This window comes from Sodiomyces alkalinus (assembly GCF_003711515.1).
Source record: "Sodiomyces alkalinus F11 unplaced genomic scaffold SODALscaffold_12, whole genome shotgun sequence".
Taxonomy (NCBI): Eukaryota; Fungi; Ascomycota; class Sordariomycetes; order Glomerellales; family Plectosphaerellaceae; genus Sodiomyces; species Sodiomyces alkalinus.
Window position 1 is genome coordinate 991,873 of NW_021167090.1, and position 17,087 is coordinate 1,008,959.

The following is a 17,087-nucleotide window of genomic DNA, read 5'->3' on the forward strand; positions in this document are numbered from 1 at the left end:
AAAAATACGTAACAGGTAAGTAACAGTAGCTCCGACATCCCTGCCCAAGCTTCCCCGACTCACCCAATCAAATGCGATGTCGAGATCAAAGAGATGGCGGGGGAGAGACAAAAAGCGTTGCAATGAAGGAGGGGCCAAATCGGTGTGATTCCGCACCTTGGGGGATGTGGATAATTTCAAGGCAACGAGTGGGAAAAAGAAAGGGGGAAATGCGGAGGCGGAGGTGGAGGCGGAGACGTTATGGCGGATACTCGGAAAAGGGCCAGGGATGGAGATTGAGGAGGGTGTTGTGAATGGGATGGTGAGCCAAAGAAGTCGGCGGTCCTGACGAATAACCATGGGCAACGGTTTTCCTCCCCTCCCCTCCTCTCCATCTGCATCTGCATCTGCATCTGCTTCTGCATCTGCTTCCCTCCTTCTCCGCATTTTCCTCTTTACCATAGCGTCTCGTCTTCTTGTGATCGAAGCTACGCCACGCCGTATATGGAAATGGACCTGCTGAGCCAAAGGAGGGTGGTAGCTGCGAGCGAGAGCGCGCGCGTGGCTGCGGGGAATGGAGAACCATGAAGACTTGCAGGCGTCGCAGACACACTGAAGTAAAAGTGTGGAAGAAGAGAAAGGACGGGAAACGAGATGCAAAATTGGTGTACTCTGCAGTGCAGTCGGGGATGCTGGGGCAACACCATCAAACATCCCAACTCGATCAGTCGAGGCCAATCAATCATCGTTCGTCTTTCATACCCACTTGCTTGCCTGCACCCGATCTGTTGCCCTCCGAGAGGGAAGAGGGAAGAGGGAAGGGAAGTGATCGACCATCTCCTACGACCCTGCAGCTTCAGTTGCATCATGTCCGTGGCTGTGACCGTGACAAGCGTGTTCTGGGGAGCATTTGAGCTTGGGGTTGGGCACCTGGGAGGTGGTAACACGAGCCCTCCCCTGCCCGACGTGCTGCTTCGTTTCCCCATCCAGACTGACTGGGGAGGAGGAGGAGGAGGAGGAGGAATGGCTGGATTCATAATCGTGGATGCTTTACCCCTCCTGCCCCCTCTCTTGTCGTTGGTTGCTCATGAAAGAGGCGTTTTGCAAAGCCAGCCCATTCCTCATTGTGTCATTTCTTGGATGGCATCCTCTTCCTCTATTGTGCTCCCCATCTGCTCATCCTCCTCTTGGACACTGGGCTGAGAAACGCCAACTCCGGAGCACCCATCGTTGCTGACGGCCGCTATAAGCCGTCTACTTAGACGGCCCGGAAGGCCCATCACCCACCATCCTCGCCAGTTGTGGCGCCGCCCGGCTGGCAACGGTCATGCCAGAATGACGCGGCGGGGATGATGTATTGATACTGGGAACATTAAATGTGGCAAAAATGGGAAGGACTGCAAGGAATAAATGGTAGTGTAGACGACGCCGACGGGTAATTGCGTAGGAGGCGGGCGTAGGAAAATGAGCAGTCATATTCGCTATCTTCTGGGAGGGAGGAAGGAAGTGAGTTACTTTCTCCGACGATAATCAACGTACGACCATGATAGCCTTGGAAGAACACTTGATTTGTGAGTATCATGTCGTTTCTTTGCATCGCCGGCCTGCTGCTGCTGTGACGAAGAGGAAAACAAACAATACGGTGAGCCAAGAGAAAACAGTTACTAATAGCAAAGGCATAAAGGGGCCAAAAAAAGGGGAAAAAAAGAAGATTGTAAAAATCAAAGAAACTCGAGACAGAAAATAATAAAGGGTAAATAAAACAGACAGTTGTTCAATTATAGACAACGGCATATATGATGGAAATGAGCAGTTATGATTGATGATTATTCCGTTACATCGCAACACCCAGTTTGACAGTGGCGGGTGGTATGAGGGTGGTGTCGGTTCTGGTCGTGATGCGATGCGAGATGCAAGTGGACAATGCCCCCTAATCTCTGTCAAGGGGGAGAGGGGGCTAACCTGCCATTTTGTTCATGGCTCAATTGACAAGACAACGGGAGAAATCAACCAACAAAGTACTGTAGCTTCCCAATCCTACTCACGATATCCTAAGACGGTGCGCCCAAAGCTAGCCAATCGATCATGACACCCCTTCAAGCGGTGTGCCCGAATGCACAGCGACCTCAAATTTTCGAGTGGGATCAATGGGATGCAAAGAGGCATCAAGGCATCCCCAGCATCCAGTTCATGGGGGCAGAGGGGGAGGGGGCCCGGAGTCTGAAGGATCCGTCGCCCAAAAAAAAAAAAAAATCCCCGCCCCCATCGTGCCCAGCGCCTCAACACCACACCTCAAATACTCACGATGCTTTCGCGAGGTACTCGTTGGGAAAGTACTCAGGCTCCGTACAGCGAGCGGTGCTGGCTTATTAATTAGCTCCCGGCCTATAATGCTGCCCCCTCCAACGTACATACGTCGTAATTACACCGCATAGAAAAGACTCCGGTTCAGGCGCGGTACACGGTCCAGGCCTGGCCATGACCCTCGTCGACGCTCGAACCCAAGGGAGAAGCAGATCTGCTGACTACGTTGTACATATGGGCGGCAAATATTCGTCTGTAAGGGGCCCGGAGAAGGAGTGAGGAAGGGAAGCATCGTGAGAAACCAACAAAAAGAGAGAGAGAGAGAAAAAAAAGGGCGAGACGAGTCTTGTTCTGGCTGACTACTTTGTTTATTACCTGTGCGTATCATGGCAACGCAACAAACACAACTGCGACCGAGACAGTTCTAGCGCTGCCACGTCTTGCCCGCATCTTCACTTCTGGACCCTGTCCCGCTGTTCCCGTTGTTCCCCGTTTGGTCTCTCGTTCTGTGGGCGTCGGTCCCCCCTTTCATGCACGCAGGGTATTGTCTCGAGCGGGACGCGATGCTACTCTACCGATACCCTTCCCATCCGTGGGCTCCGTCGTAGCAGCCAACGCAGTCGAGAGTGTGTTCAAATTATCCTTTTCTGGGGGGGGGGTTTTTTTGTCTCTGATTTTGTCTCCAATTGCCGACTGCACGGCCTGTGCAAACAAAGTCGAAGAGAAAAACAAAAGAAAAAGAACGAGAGTTTAGTCAGATTTCCGTGGGCCAAGGGGCCAAGGATGTAACGATAACAGACACGATGCGAAAGAAGCGTTGGTCCGTGAGAGTCGGGCTGGGATGTGACCCTGACGATGAGGGCACCCCAAAAATACCTAGGGCCAGGTACACAGCATGGGCCGATAGGGATTGAGACAAGACAATCAAGCGAACAGGCAGGCAGGCCAACGTCAGGGCAGGGGGAGCTTGAAGTCATGCATGTTATGTGTGGTTTGTTCTTTTCCTGCTGGCTGCCCTTCTATTTTCATGGTCATGATGAATTGAGGTGATTAAAAAAAAAGGAAAACTCAAAACATATGAACAATGTTAGTCGATAGGGGCACCTGCCATGATAACCTACGACGGTAGATACGTTGTACGACGTGATGTGGGTGGCGACGAGGAAACGGAGGGAATTCCGACTGACGTCTAAACATTGGCAGAACAAGGAACGGAAAGGAATGTGGGAAGTTAGAAGTTAGGCCAGTCCAATGGGTGATGGGCAGGGTACGGTGATGCAGGGAGGCCCAAGCCTAATATAAGGGCTGTTGCAATTGCGATATCTGCATACAAGAAGCAAGCATTATGGGTTATTCCCGGCTCTGTACGGGGACGTCGAAAATCTAACTTCCTGACGCCAGGAACAAGAAAACCGAACCAACGAAAGGTTGAGATGCGAGATGGCTTTCAAAATTTGTCTTGCAGTACATAGTCTTGCAGTTATTTCAATGGCGTACGTACCGGCACAAATGTGCTGGCACGGCACTGGGGAGTCGACTAATAAAGACGAGAGATTACAGCGTACGGTAAACTGTGGGCACAACGCGGACATATCATATAGTGGACATATCGTGAGACGACCGACGTCGGCCACAATGTGTCCTACACGGCACGAAGGACGAAAGACGACGGAGGAGCAACGACGTGTCGAGTGGCTCGCGTATTCCGTACCTTAAATGACGCGGACTTGGTATATTGATCAACGGAGGTCTGGACTCCTCTTCTCATTTATATGTAGATTCGCTTCGTTCTTTGCTCCTCTCTTCCTCGAGACGAGACTTGGCCTGCTTATTGCCGTAGAGCCGGGAGCTTTGTCTTGATTAAAAAAAAAAACTCGAATAAAATGATAATAAAAATGATAATAAAAATGATAATAAAAATCCGTCCCTTCTGTATTACCTTATGGAGTACAAAGCAGCTTCCTCGGCGAATCGCCGAGAAAGCTGAATAAGGACTAAAAGAAGAAGATCACGAACAGAGTCGATGTCCGAAGAATCATCATTTCCAACCTTATGTCCAACCTGTAACCTGTACTCAGTACGTGCGGACTTCGTAGCAAGAATACCGTCGGTACATAAACAAGGAACGTACCTGTGTATCCGCACGTACTTGGCTTTCGACGGTGGAGCGTTTTGCTTCAGATGCAGGGCGGCGAAATAAATAGGCCAATGAGAGGCAGGTGGATCCCAACGAACCAAATCTAAAACGCCACGACCGAAATTCAGGCCTTGATAGCGCGGCCAACCCAATCACGGGCCGAGGTCGGATGGCACTAGCGCGATAAGCTCTTCACTTGAGCCTTGATCGACCTTGTCGTCCTTCGTCCTTGGACTTCGTACGAACATGTATGTACAAGACTTCGTAGTACTCCGTACCGGACGTACTTTGTATGGATACGTTACCGCGTAACCAGTACCGCGCAACTGCGCAACTCAGTAACTGAGTACATAACCAGCGAGGCCCCCTTTTGCCCGGTTAGGCTCCGCGCCGGTCCAGGATTAGGCGACGTTTTGGGTGCATTCTGGGTGTAGTCCAGGCGGATGTAATCGCAAGAACGAACGCGAACGGTGGGTGGGAAAAAAAGTGGCCCCACCCCCTATCAGATCTCGGTACCTTGCTTCGTACCTTTTCTCCACTCGTCGGCCAAGTACCCTTGCAAAAGACTTGGCATCAACAAATGCCAAGCCAGAAGGTCGTCCAAAATGGTGTGAGGAGTGGGCCCGCCATGGCCAGTGCGAGAAGCGCGTAGGTGCCGAGAACGAGTGAGCTTGGCGCACGGTTTTGGTGCTCTTGGCCGTCTATCCTATCGTCATCATCTCCTGACTTTTTGTTCTTCTCTCTGCTTCTCTTGTTATTTCGTTGCGTACCGCCACCACCATCAGGATTCATCACCATCACCACCACTACGAAAATACGTGTAGTGTAGTGAAAATGCTTGACAAGACAGGCCACCATTTCCCAGCAACAAGTGGTGGTTACCTGCTTGCAAAGTACCTACCTTGATGCACGGATGTCTCTCATATCTATGCCTGTTGCCTAAGGTAGGTAGGATGCGCAAAAGTACGGGAGGCTTGCTTTCTTCCCGAACACTGGTTCTGACTCCTTGGGTGCACGGAGTACTTCAATTCATGTATGGTCCAGTACGGATACACGTACGTTGTACGTCTTGCTCTGATTATATGACTTGGTATATGGACTACGTACATACCTTATGTACGTTGTAATTAGTGTGAAACGTTTCCCCTACCGTAGCTATCAGCTCTCGAGGTATGTAAACTTGTCTTGATAGATCCAACCCGGAACTTCAAGTCAATGCCTTTGAGGGGCTACAACAATCTCGGACTCGAAATTCTTTTGTAATCCGTACTCCGATTAATTCCCGTTCTTATACAAAGTGCCATGGTCCTTTGGGAATCTACGAATACCATTTTCGTCGTCTTGAGCAGGGTATCATGGTCGGTAGCGTACGTGTACGGATACGGGGAGACACCTCATGATGTTGGCGTGCTATGTCTTGTCAATGATCCATACAGTGATTACCCTTTCCCGTCTTCCATAATTCACTGTATACTTGAAGCTCAAGTACCTATCGCCTGGATTCCCACCTTACCCATAACACACCACCCAAGCCGGTCACTAATAACCGGACCCACTAACGTCCGATCCGTCGCTGCCACTGGTCAGCCAGCTACTGTACTTTAATATTGTACCTTGCTGCCTCTTGCAGCCCTTTGCCCTTTGCAGCCCTTCCGCAGCTTCTTTCGTGGATCGGACAGGACAGAGCACAAAGTACCTAAGTACTTCGTACATCATACCAGGGTACCCCGTACCTTTCCCTTTACGCCTAGTCCCTCGTCTGTCCAGGTGCATGCGACCTCCACTATCCGTACTTTCTGTGCTTTTCGCATGGGGCACTTGGGCCTTGGTACGTACGTTGTACCTTGGTACAGTCGTTCCATTGCCCTTGCCCATCGCAAGGCTCCATCCACCACCACCTCGAATTATTCGTCCTGGCATCTCTTATCTCCCGGTTTTGTCCCTCCCCAACTCTTCGACTCTTGTTCTTCAACCTCCTTTGAACCCACGGATTCCAACCCACGAACTTATCCTCGACATTACCAGATTACCAGGAATCCTGTCACTTTCCTTTGTGTACCATCGTTTTCAAATCTTTCTCATCTTCTTTCTTACGTCCTAGGGCCTTTCGGTTCTCACTCTATTTTCGCACTATCAAAACTCGACTCTTCCCCGCCTACGCTCCGCCGTATATATTTTCGTATTCCTTTCTCTACACGCCGAGCACTGCCACTATCCGGTCCGTCTCTTGCCATACCGGCTGCCAACATCATCCCCCCTTCTAGTCCACCTTATTGTCAGCCACGAAAACGAGCCGGTGATCGACTGCTTCGAAGCTGAATAAGGCGAACCTCCCACGCATCACCACCATCTCGACGGTCACGCTTGGCTTGTCGGAGATCCTTATTTCCCGTTTCTCACCACATATAATACAGTGACGATGTCTGCTTGATCAAGGACCACGCGAGGTCCCCAGTCACTGTTGTCTAGGTTCGCCTGAGTTCTCGCTGCTCTTGCGCTCATCTCGACTCCTATAACACCCACCCCCGCCTCTTTTCTCGCCACATCGCCCACCCCCCCCGGTTCAATAATGTCGACCTGCATCCAGCTGAATACTTTCACCGTCACTCCTGCGCCATGGAACTGCAGAATTCGTCACAGCCGCACGATCAGCGGCAGGAAGAGGAGCGCCGGCCGACTTTTCAACACCCCAATCTCCACCACATCATCCCCTCGTCTTCCACGCCCCCGCCGAGGACGGCTTCCAGCACTCCCATGACGTCGCCAGGACTCTTTAGCCCGTCCATCCCAGGACTCGGGACTACACACAGCTTGCCCGCTCCATCCGCCTCCGACTCGAACACGCCCACAGGCGAGACGAACAGCCCGTACCTGCACCCTCTGCAGCATCACAAAGTTAGGGAGTAAGTCAAACAATAGCCACTTTGGGCGAGTGCCGGTGTGGGGAGTTTTCCATGAACCGATGGCTCTTCACTCACCCAACAACCACTTGCCTTCTCCCCACTCTCCATGCTAGGGAACAGGCCGTTGACATTCTTTCTTCTCCCACGCAGAACTCACAAAGCCTTGATCGACTCGGACAGCATTACCGGCCGGAAACTCATCAATCAATATGAGGTCATCGAGGAGATTGGTCGAGGTATGCACGGCAAGGTCAAGCTGGCGCGCAATCTGGAAACCGGCGAGAACGTGGCTATTAAGATCATTCCCCGCTACTCCAAGAAACGCCGGCTTGGGAAGGTCATGGCCATGTCCCCCCACGACAAGACCATGCGGGAGATTGCCATTCTCAAGAAGATGCGCCACCCCAACGTCGTCTCGCTGCTCGAAATCATCGACGACCCTGAATTGCGGAAGATCTACCTGATCCTCGAACATGTTGAGCTCGGCGAGATTGTCTGGCGGAAGAAGGGGTTGCCACACATCTGCCAGGTCGAGCGCCGCCGTGTCGAGCGCGAGATGCGAGGCGAGGCCCTCAGCCCCGAGGAGGAACGGTACAACAAGCTCCTGGAACATCGCCATGTCATCAACGAGTTGAAGCGGGCCAAGATGTCGCAAGCCAATGCGAACCCACACGAACACTGGAGCATGGAACACGGCGTGGCCGACGACTCCAGCTATGCCTCGTCGCAGTCCCGCATTCCCTCCGCCGACGATCTCGCCGTCATGTCCACTGCCGCCCGCCGAGGGTCCCCCGCCGGTTCCCTGCTTACCTCGTATGCCGCCACTTCTGGGACACCCTCCGGCCCACCTTCCAGGACGTCCTCTGTAAGGTCCATGGATCGCTTCGCTACCGCTCGCACTTCTCGGATGTCCGTTTCGGACGGCAGCGACATCGAGACGCCGGGCGCCCCGAGATCCAGCAACAACGGCCCGGCAGCAGTCCTCGAAGGGACCATGTACGGCGCCTATATCGAAGAGGGGACCTCCCGCGGCCGGTCGCCCAGCATGGCCGATTCCATCATCTCACACATGTCGTCGGTCGACTGGAGTTCCGCTACGCATGATCCCTTTGCCGAAGATTTCTCCTACGTACCTTGTTTCACCCTCGAGCAGGCGAGGTCCGTCTTCCGGGACACCGTCTTGGGACTGGATTACCTGCACTACCAGGGCGTGGTGCACAGGGACATCAAGCCGGCCAATCTGCTCTGGACCAAGGACCATCGCGTCAAGATCTCCGACTTTGGCGTGTCTTACTTCGGCCGGCCCATCCGCGACGGCGAGCCCGACGACGAGTCTGTTTCCGAGTCGGAAGCTCAGGACTTCGACGACGATCGCGAGCTTGCCAGATCCGTTGGCACGCCCGCCTTTTTCGCCCCCGAGCTCTGTTACACCGACACGGAGCGACAGCTGCCCAAGATCTCGGAGATGATCGACATCTGGTCCCTCGGAGTCACCCTGTATTGTCTGATCTACGCCCGCATCCCCTTCCAGGCCGAGGACGAGTGGGTCATGTTCAGGAAAATCGCCTACGAAGAGGTCTTCATCCCGACGAAGCGACTCCGGCCTGTCGATCCGGCCACTCGCCCGGACGTTCCGTCGCTCTACAAGCGACACAACCAGCCGCCCTACCGGGACGACAACGAGCTCGTCTACGAAGACATTCCTGAATCCCTCCTAGAGCTTCTCCGGCTCATGTTCACCAAGGATCCGGATAGGAGGATCCGGCTTAGGGACATCAAGAGACACCCCTGGGTCCTGGAGGACATCTCGAACCCGTCATCCTGGCTTGAAGAGACCGATCCCGCGCGGCCCTCCCAGGGCAGGAGGGTGCAGGTCGATGCTCGGGAGGCCGCCCACGCCGTTGTTCCCATCACCTTCCTCGAGCGAGCACGATCGGCCGTCAAGAAGGCCGTCGGCAAAGTCATGCACCCTCTGGTCGAACGCAGCGACAGCAAATCGAGGCGCAGGGCCACGAGCAGTGTTGCCAGCTCCGCCGGGGACACTGCGCCGCCCGGGTTCGGTCAGTGGGACCGCCGCAAGAGCTTCAGGGGCGGTGACGATTACTTTTCTAACGTCAAGGACTTTGCCCCGGGCGCCGAGCATCCGCTGTCACAGAGCATGGCCGCCCCATCGTCCGAAGCCGGGTACGATCCCCTGGCCACCGCCGTCCTGCCAACCCATCCGCAGTCGCAACCGCAATCGCAATGGCCAAGCCCGTGGCACAACGAGGCGCGAAGGGTATCACCGGATGATAATAACGCCTTCACCCCGCCAGCCACTAACGAGCTACTAGCCAGTTCTGCGTCGTCTTCGCCGTCGCCCTCGTCAGCCGCTGCCAGGTCCTTGCAACGACACTTCAACTCATTCCTGGCACTAACCCCAGACCCGCCACGCCAAGCGAGAACGGTACCGCCGACGCCTTCCATCACCACCCGTGCCCACGGCAGGGATCAGCACAAGCAGGACGACCTGACCTTCTCTCGCTCGGTCGACCGGGACTTATTCTCCAGCACCGACAAGCGTGGTCAGCCCACGGTCGGCTTGACTGCTGCTCAGGTCCACGTCACCGACGCCATGCACCGAAGTCCCGCACGGCCCAGGCCCGCTCACTCGGTAGATCTGGGCAAGGCCATGGCAGCTGGTCCCGCTCTTGCTTCGCCGCTCTTCTTCTGTCCGCAAGCTGTCAATGGCTACCAGAACGGCCGACTTCAGCCAATGGAACACACTGGGCACCCGGAAGACCGGCCGCAAACGGCGCACCGGGTTCTACATAGCGAAGAAACCCCCGACGCGACCAAGACCCCGCCCCCTGAAACGTACAACACTTCGAGCAATCCGTCCTCGTTCCGCTGCGCAAGGGAAGAGCTACAACGGCAGCAGATTGCCGAGTATGAACGGAGCCTCGTGGACCGGCTGGCAGAAGCCCAGCTCGAAACGATTGTTGATCCAGCTGATGTGCCTTGTCCGCCGTCCCCAGGCGACGAAGATGAACCGCGCTTTTCTCGGGGTACCACCATGGAGACGTGCAAGTCGTCGAGGTCGACTTCGATGGCGGGTCTGGCGACCCCGCTGACCAGCCCCAGCGAGTCGGCTAGCCCCATGTCGTCGGTGTGCCCATCGAAGGAACGCATGTTGCCGTTCCAGTCGGACCCTTCGCTCCCGGCGCTGCTGAGCGGTGCCAGTTCGGTCTCGGCCGAACCGGAAACCGAGCTGCCTGTGAATCCCGCCGCGGTCAGCGCCCGCCCGGAGTTGCTCGACACGACCGAATCGCTCACGCCGCCCGCTCTCACCAAGGAACCCATTGCCGGGTTCCCCATCGAGGACTTGGAGAGGCAAGCCGCGCTGGACAGGAAAGACAGCGACAATGGCGTCATCGCCGTTCAGCTGGACTCGCACCAGCCGCCTACCGACATTGCTTCGTGCACACCAAGGATGCGGCCGTCGGACGAGTACGATGACGACGATGATAGCGACAGCGACGGGGGGTTGCTGATGGCCAAGCCGAAGAAGAAACCGCGTTGACCTGCTGGCGTGGAACACACGTCATCTGCATTTCATACCTACCGGGATGCCAGTGCGTGGTGGCGATCTAGCCTTCTTGGGCGTACGTACATATCTACCGCTGTGTTGCATCGACAGGAGGCTTTGTACATCGGTTTTAGCATCGGAGACATCTGGAACACTTTCACGATTTTCTTCTTTCTCGGATCGCATCGGATACCACATTTGCATCATCACCAAAGACGGCGGGCGACTCAAACGGACAAATTATTATTATTACCCTTCGTCCTCGAGCCCGGACTTTCTCCCACCCCATTTCATACGTTTCATACAGCCGATGGGGGGTTCTCTCGCATACATAACCACTTTTTTACATCTGTCGTCACCCTCGGAACAACGGCACACAGGAGGTGTTGCCAGCATTCGAGGAAGCATGATAGATTGCTATATACGACAAAGGGGCCGGTTTTCTCTTGTTTCTGGTCTCTGGGGCAAAGAGACGATGCCTCACCCCTCCCTTTCTCACTATTATTTTTTTTTCCGCGAGAAAAGGGGGGAAAGAAATCGGTTTGAGCTGCGGCGGGTTGGCATTCTGATTCAGTACGAATAGACGGTTGGTTGGTTTGCTGGTCTTCTCGGCCTGGACATGGAGAGGCACACTACATTGGTACTGGACTTTTTTGTCTTTTTCTCTCTTCTAGCTTTTTCTTTTTTTTTTTTCTCCTTTATTTTCCTATATTTTCTTGTCCCTTAGCTGGCATGGATGGGGAAGCAGGGTGCTTTAGGGGGTGGGGCAATTCGTGATGATTGATGATACGTGGGAGATGATGGGACATGAATATGGGAAACACGGGCCTGAAGGGTCTTTTGAGACTGCATGATTTGCGGACGCCAGCATTAGGGAGGATGGATACTGGATCATGAGCTGGGGAGGGACGTGAGTGAGGTTGAACCTCACTTGTGTGTTAGTTAGTATATGGGGACTGAGAAAGAGCAAATCCCTCCACTCCCACCGGTTATATGCCTTGTACAGGTCTCCTACGGGAGAAGAGTCCCGGAAGCGGGACGGCAAATAAGAGTGTATGAGCCGACAAGCTTACCTTGAACGGAGACATGTGCCTCTGTGAAGTGACCGTTGTGGACCGTCCTGGAGGGTAATAGCCAGTGTCCCTGGCAAAGATCTCTTCGATGACACTGGACTGGTTAAATATGGAAAAAGTGATGGTGGTTGCATGACGAGAGCCGCCTTGTTTGATCATATCCGTTTGGTCATTAATAACTACCTAAGGCAATGGACAATCTATCTACCAAATCCTGTGTTGTATGTGTTATATATCCATTTGCATCCTTGGCCATCCAGGCCAGTGCCAGGGTGACAAGAGTGTCCGAGTCCTTCCTACATCATCTCCTTCGCTAAAGGCCCTGGGTAACAATGGAGTTTTGTTGCTAGACATGATGGTAATTGAGCCTGTCAATCATAGATCATATCCCTATCCAAATCGTGTATTCATCTTCATAGTTGGTGATACTTCAGCAGAGGAGTGAGATGAAGATCAAGGGACAAAAAGAACAAAAGAAATAAAAAAATAAAAAATCATAGCTCCCGCTCAATATCAGTCTGTTCTTCCACAACTTGCTCCTGCTGCTTCTCCTCCCCATCCAAGGAAGATTCATCCAGAATAGGATCGGCCTCCGGGACCATACGAGGCTCCTTGGCCGGGGCTTCTTCATCGACCTCGACCTCGACCTCGACTTCGGAGATCTCTTCAGAGAGAGGGATTGAACCCGACTGAGATTCTGGTTCGGGCGAGGAGGGCACGTCTTCGCAAGGCGGGGACCGAATGGGATCTGACTCGGACGAGACGGGGGAGGACGACGACGAGGACGACGCAGAAGAAGAGTCGGAAGGGGCAGTTGGGATATCAACAACCTGCTTCTCAGCCGACTCGGTGACGAAAGCCTTGACGGTTTCCGTGTGGGTGACCGTCTCGATTATGCGGACGACCTCGCGAGTCGTAATGGTTTCATGAACGACGGGAGGGCGGTCTGGCTCTTGCTGGGACGATGACTGCTGCTGTTGTACTTGTCGTTGCTGTTCCTGTTGCTGGGCCTGAGACTCTTGTGCGGCCTGTTGAGGCGGGTCATACTGTGGCTCCTCCTGTCGCTTATTTTCCGGCTGCGAATTTATCGCTTCCTCCTCGGCCTTTACAAGAGGCTCGTCATGCGACTCCTGCGTCTCGCGAGGGTCAGCGCTAGCAGAGATGCTAGCGACGCTGGATGTACTCGAAGAGGAAGCAGGAGATTGAGGGGGAGGATCTTGTTCCGCATGTGACACCACCAGAGTCGATGCAGACGCCGAAGTAGACGCGGAAATCGATACCGCGACCGACTTTTCCACCGGCGCATGACGCCTCTCAAACTCAATCTCTGCATCGACGCCTTCGTCCCTTACAAAAGCGGCAACAGGGGCCCGGCGAGGCTCGGCAAAGACCCCATCCCATTCCCTCATCCGCGGCTCGACCGTGGGCGGACGGATGGCAAGGAAGAGAACCAGAAGACCCATCAGCAACAGGGCGACGTTCTTGCGATCCTGCAGGAGGACGCGGACGGCTTCGAGGAGAAGTTCCGGGAGCGAAGCCGACTGCAGATGGGATGAAGCCGCTGCGTGTTGTGGGTGTCTCGGCGGCGGCGTCGAATCGGTCGACGTAGCGTGATCGTGAGCGTGATCGTGAGCGTGAGGGACGCCGTCGCTTCGGCGGGTCTCCCGGCGTGCGCGGGCTTCTTCCGATGGAGACGACGGCATGTATGACGAGGAGGAAGGGGGCAGGTCTTGTGGGGGCGGGGCTTCGGGTTCGATGCGATGTGATTCGGGTGGCGGAGGCGCGGCGGCTTGCGTGACGGCGCGGGTTGCGGTGGGGGGAGGACTCTCGCCGTATATTTCGCGGAGGCGGGCTTCCTCTCGGCGACGGCGCTCTTCCATCTGGTCGTGGCGCGACATGGTGGAATACGGCGGGGAAACGGACGTATCCTCTATCGGAAGGGGAGGAGAGGAGGCTGGAAGGTATTCGCCATAGGATGGCTCTCTCTGATGGCGGTGCGTTGTCCGCTGTAGTGAAGTCGTCTCCATGGAAGGCGTCGACTCAACAGCAGCAGCAGCAGCAGTAGCACCACCAGCAGCAGCAACAGCAGCAGGTTCACCTTCAGCATCAGCCTCAACCATGTCAGAGTCGAAACCGGTCCTCGTCAGGGCCTGGGCGCCTTCTTCGGCCTCCCGCTGCTGGTCGAGGGCCAACCGTTGCAGCTCGTCCAGCAGGTCAGGCTCGACGATGGGCTCGAGCTCGACGTCGACGCGCTCCATCTCCTTCCAGCAGGCGGACCAGGCGCCTGCACGCATGAGGCCGTTGCTCGCGTAGACCTTGACGTGGAACAGCTTGCCGGGCCCCAGGGATTCGTAGCGGATATCGTGGTGGCAGGTGGTGCACCAGTGGGTCTGGGCAGCGCCGGAATGGCGGCCATGTCGGAAAGAAGAGGAAGAAGTGCTCTGCCGCGTCGACCGACCGTCGCCGCCCCCATCTGCGTCGTCATCGCTGTCCCAGTCCTCGGTCAGGATGTGCTCGTTGGCCGGGCCGAGGTAATGGCCGCATTCCAGGATGCGGGCACGACGTCGCAAGGGCAGGTCGAGGGCGTCGAGCAAGCGCTCTTCCAGGACCTCGTAGTCGGCTTGGGGATGGGGCAGGAGAATGCCGCGCTCGCAGACGGTGTCGCCCAGACGGTCATGCAGGCGACGCCAATTGTCCCGCAGGGCCTTGGCGGCGGGGGAGAGAGCGTCGGACGGCGCGGTCTCGAGAACGGAGGCCCAGGGCCAGCGAAGGGGGAGAAGGGTGGCGTGGAGTAGGACGAGAGGCGGTGTAACCTTGCGAGGCTTGAGACGGGACGGCGTGGTGCGGCCTTTGGGGGAGTACTGGGCCGAGGCGGAGGGGCTGCCGAGGCGGGAGCCAGCGGGGGGGAGGTGGGAGCGTTTGTTGGAACGAGGCGAGCCGGAGAAGATGGATGGGGCGGGGGAAGACAGCTGGATGGCACGGACGTCGGACGGGGTGCGGAAGGGGACGCGAGGACGGCCGCGGATGGTGGGGACGAAAGGCTCCTCTTCATGGTCCTCGTACTGGGAGATGTCGGAGATTCGAGGCGACCTAGTCCTAGTCCGCTGGGTCATGGTGTCATGGCGGTCGCGGTGATGACTGGAATAAGCATCACTCCTTGTGCTAATATCATGAAGGTCATCTCCGGCATCCTTGAGGCTCGTCCTCCCGTCGAATGAGCCGAGGGAGCTGCGAACACTGGGGTTGCTGCGCTCGCTGAAGACGTCCGACTCGGCTTCGTGATGAGATGAGCTGTCTCCGCCGCGGTCTTCCTCGTGAGCTGCAGCACTGGCGGCCGAAGAGATGACGGAGCGTGGCCTGCTGCGGTTGACACGTACGCTGCCGTCCTGGGACTGCGAGGCATACGAGTCCCGATCTCGACGGTCGGGGTTCGGGTCGCTAGCAGCGCCGCCGGTGGTATAGCTGAGCTCGGTACCCACGCCGATGGCGGAGGAAACAATGGAGTCGCCGTCACCGCTTTGACTGCAGCTGTTGTAATCCGTATCGCGTTGGCGCTCGATCTGGTCGACCACGGCCCGGGCGGCAGCTTGGATGAGAGCGTCGGTACGGCCGGAGACGACACGACGAGAAGAGGATGACGGTCTCGAGGTGTCATCCGTCTGGGTATCTGGTTCTGGATTTTGTTCTTTCTCGTCCTCCTTCATTGTTTCATCTCCACCGACGTCGACTGTCGTCTTCTCGAACCCCGATGTAGCTTGATTATTGGGGTCTTCGTTCTCGGACATGTTCGTAGCAGCGGTAGTTTCGTCGTCAATGGGAGCACTTAGGCATGAAGGGTCGACGTGAATCTCGAAGTCGTGGTCATCTGATTTTGGTTGGGGCATTGGAAGTCGCGGTCGTGGTCGTGGACTGGGCTGTTGACGTGTGATGTGTCGTGTTATGTCGTGTTACCCGAGTGATGTTGTTGATGTCGCTGCAGGCGGCGGTTGTCCGCAGCAACGAGGAGGACGGCGGCAACCCGGGAAAAGACGCAACGGTTGGTTTAGAGTGAATGCGAGGTGGGGGATGCAAATGCAAATGCAAGGTGAAGTGGACGAACAGGTGACGGTGAAGAAAGATGAAGAAAGACAGAAAGACAGAAAGGCGGAAGGACGGACCTTCCAGGTTGTGGCTGGCCAAACTTTACCAAAGTCTCCGACTTCGATCCCTCGTGACTTGGTGACTTGCAAATTGATGGTGCTTTCTCCAAGGTAAACGTACCCCTAGGCTCCCCTGTACGAAGCTGCTACAAAGTGGCAGTGGAAGTCTCATGAGGGCGAGGCAGGCGGCACCCCTGACGCAGTTGCCTTCACCCTTTGTTTACTCTTGTTGCCGGGTCAATGTGACATTGACATTAACAACGTCAATGACCAATGACAGCTCAGTCTAGAGGCCCAGCTCCCAACCCCGACTATTTCATCGATTCTCTTTCTCCAGCCAAATTTCACGAAATATCAATCATCGAAACAGTTCTATCTTTGATCCTCACGAGTTTTCTCTATGATTGTCCTTCATTCCGTTTAAACTAGCGGCCTTTTGTATAATGGCTTTCAATCCGAGACAACACATTCCTCTTCTCGGTTCGAGGTCATTGTTGCATTATGTTAGTCAGCTTTAGTGTTAGTAACTACCTTAGTGCTTCTACCTAAGGTAATTACGTGATGAATCGGTCTCAGGTTGGATACCTCATAAAGAACGTGGATATCAGTTATCCGTAAGGGTGTAAAAACTATCATGCAATGGTCACAATCACGACTCGTTGCTGTTGGTTCCTCGTCTTCACCACGTGGATGCAACTCGCCATCTGGCCATGGGAGAATCATTCCAGACCACCCCGACCACAGATCGAATCTTGACCGTCGAGTGCCAACTACGACTTTGTAAGAGACGAGACGTCCGATGCCTTCCTTGTCCTCCGGTCCACTGCCGTGTATTGATTACCTGCATAAGTGGGTGCTATCTTCCACAGGAAGGCAGACGGATCGGGGAGACACGGCATCCCCGGCGGGTGTACGACTCTCTGTACACGTGTACGACGTCCTCTACACCTCTGTACGCCTGTCCGCACGTGGGCTTGCCGATGT

The 17,087-nt window shown here is 55.2% G+C and overlaps 6 protein-coding genes across 6 annotated transcripts; 2 read left to right on the forward strand and 4 right to left on the reverse strand.

Annotated features, from left to right (window-relative positions):
* Nucleotides 1–429: 429 nt before the first annotated feature.
* On the reverse strand, nt 430–889 carry SODALDRAFT_329350 (hypothetical protein). The gene has a single exon (XM_028610914.1). The coding sequence runs from the start codon at nt 846–848 to the stop codon at nt 468–470; it is 381 nt and encodes a 126-aa protein (XP_028462979.1). The 5' UTR covers nt 849–889; the 3' UTR covers nt 430–467.
* Nucleotides 890–1,072: 183 nt separating this feature from the next.
* Nucleotides 1,073–1,811, reverse strand: SODALDRAFT_329351 (hypothetical protein; the record flags this gene model as incomplete). The annotated part of the gene is made up of 1 exon (XM_028610915.1): nt 1,073–1,811. A coding segment is annotated over exon 1 (218 nt), but the record flags the coding sequence as incomplete, so codon positions are not given.
* Nucleotides 1,812–2,427: 616 nt separating this feature from the next.
* Nucleotides 2,428–3,627, reverse strand: SODALDRAFT_363859 (hypothetical protein; the record flags this gene model as incomplete). Its single annotated transcript, XM_028614604.1, has 7 exons — nt 2,428–2,536; nt 2,721–2,808; nt 2,865–2,985; nt 3,086–3,132; nt 3,218–3,302; nt 3,405–3,472; nt 3,615–3,627. The coding sequence occupies 7 exons, from the start codon at nt 3,625–3,627 to the stop codon at nt 2,428–2,430; spliced, it is 531 nt and encodes a 176-aa protein (XP_028462981.1).
* A 2,519-nt stretch (nt 3,628–6,146) lies between these two features.
* Nucleotides 6,147–6,888, forward strand: SODALDRAFT_78809 (hypothetical protein). Its single transcript, XM_028615697.1, has one exon. It carries the CDS (start codon nt 6,230–6,232, stop codon nt 6,737–6,739), a length of 510 nt encoding a protein of 169 aa, XP_028462982.1. The 5' UTR covers nt 6,147–6,229; the 3' UTR covers nt 6,740–6,888.
* A 148-nt stretch (nt 6,889–7,036) lies between these two features.
* SODALDRAFT_321222 (kinase-like protein) lies at nt 7,037–10,885 on the forward strand (the record flags this gene model as incomplete). Its single annotated transcript, XM_028609608.1, has 2 exons — nt 7,037–7,323; nt 7,474–10,885. The coding sequence occupies 2 exons, from the start codon at nt 7,037–7,039 to the stop codon at nt 10,883–10,885; spliced, it is 3,699 nt and encodes a 1,232-aa protein (XP_028462983.1).
* Nucleotides 10,886–12,118: 1,233 nt separating this feature from the next.
* SODALDRAFT_329355 (hypothetical protein) lies at nt 12,119–16,155 on the reverse strand. Its single transcript, XM_028610916.1, has one exon. It carries the CDS (start codon nt 15,846–15,848, stop codon nt 12,459–12,461), a length of 3,390 nt encoding a protein of 1,129 aa, XP_028462984.1. The 5' UTR covers nt 15,849–16,155; the 3' UTR covers nt 12,119–12,458.
* Between the last annotated feature and the right edge of the window lie 932 nt (nt 16,156–17,087).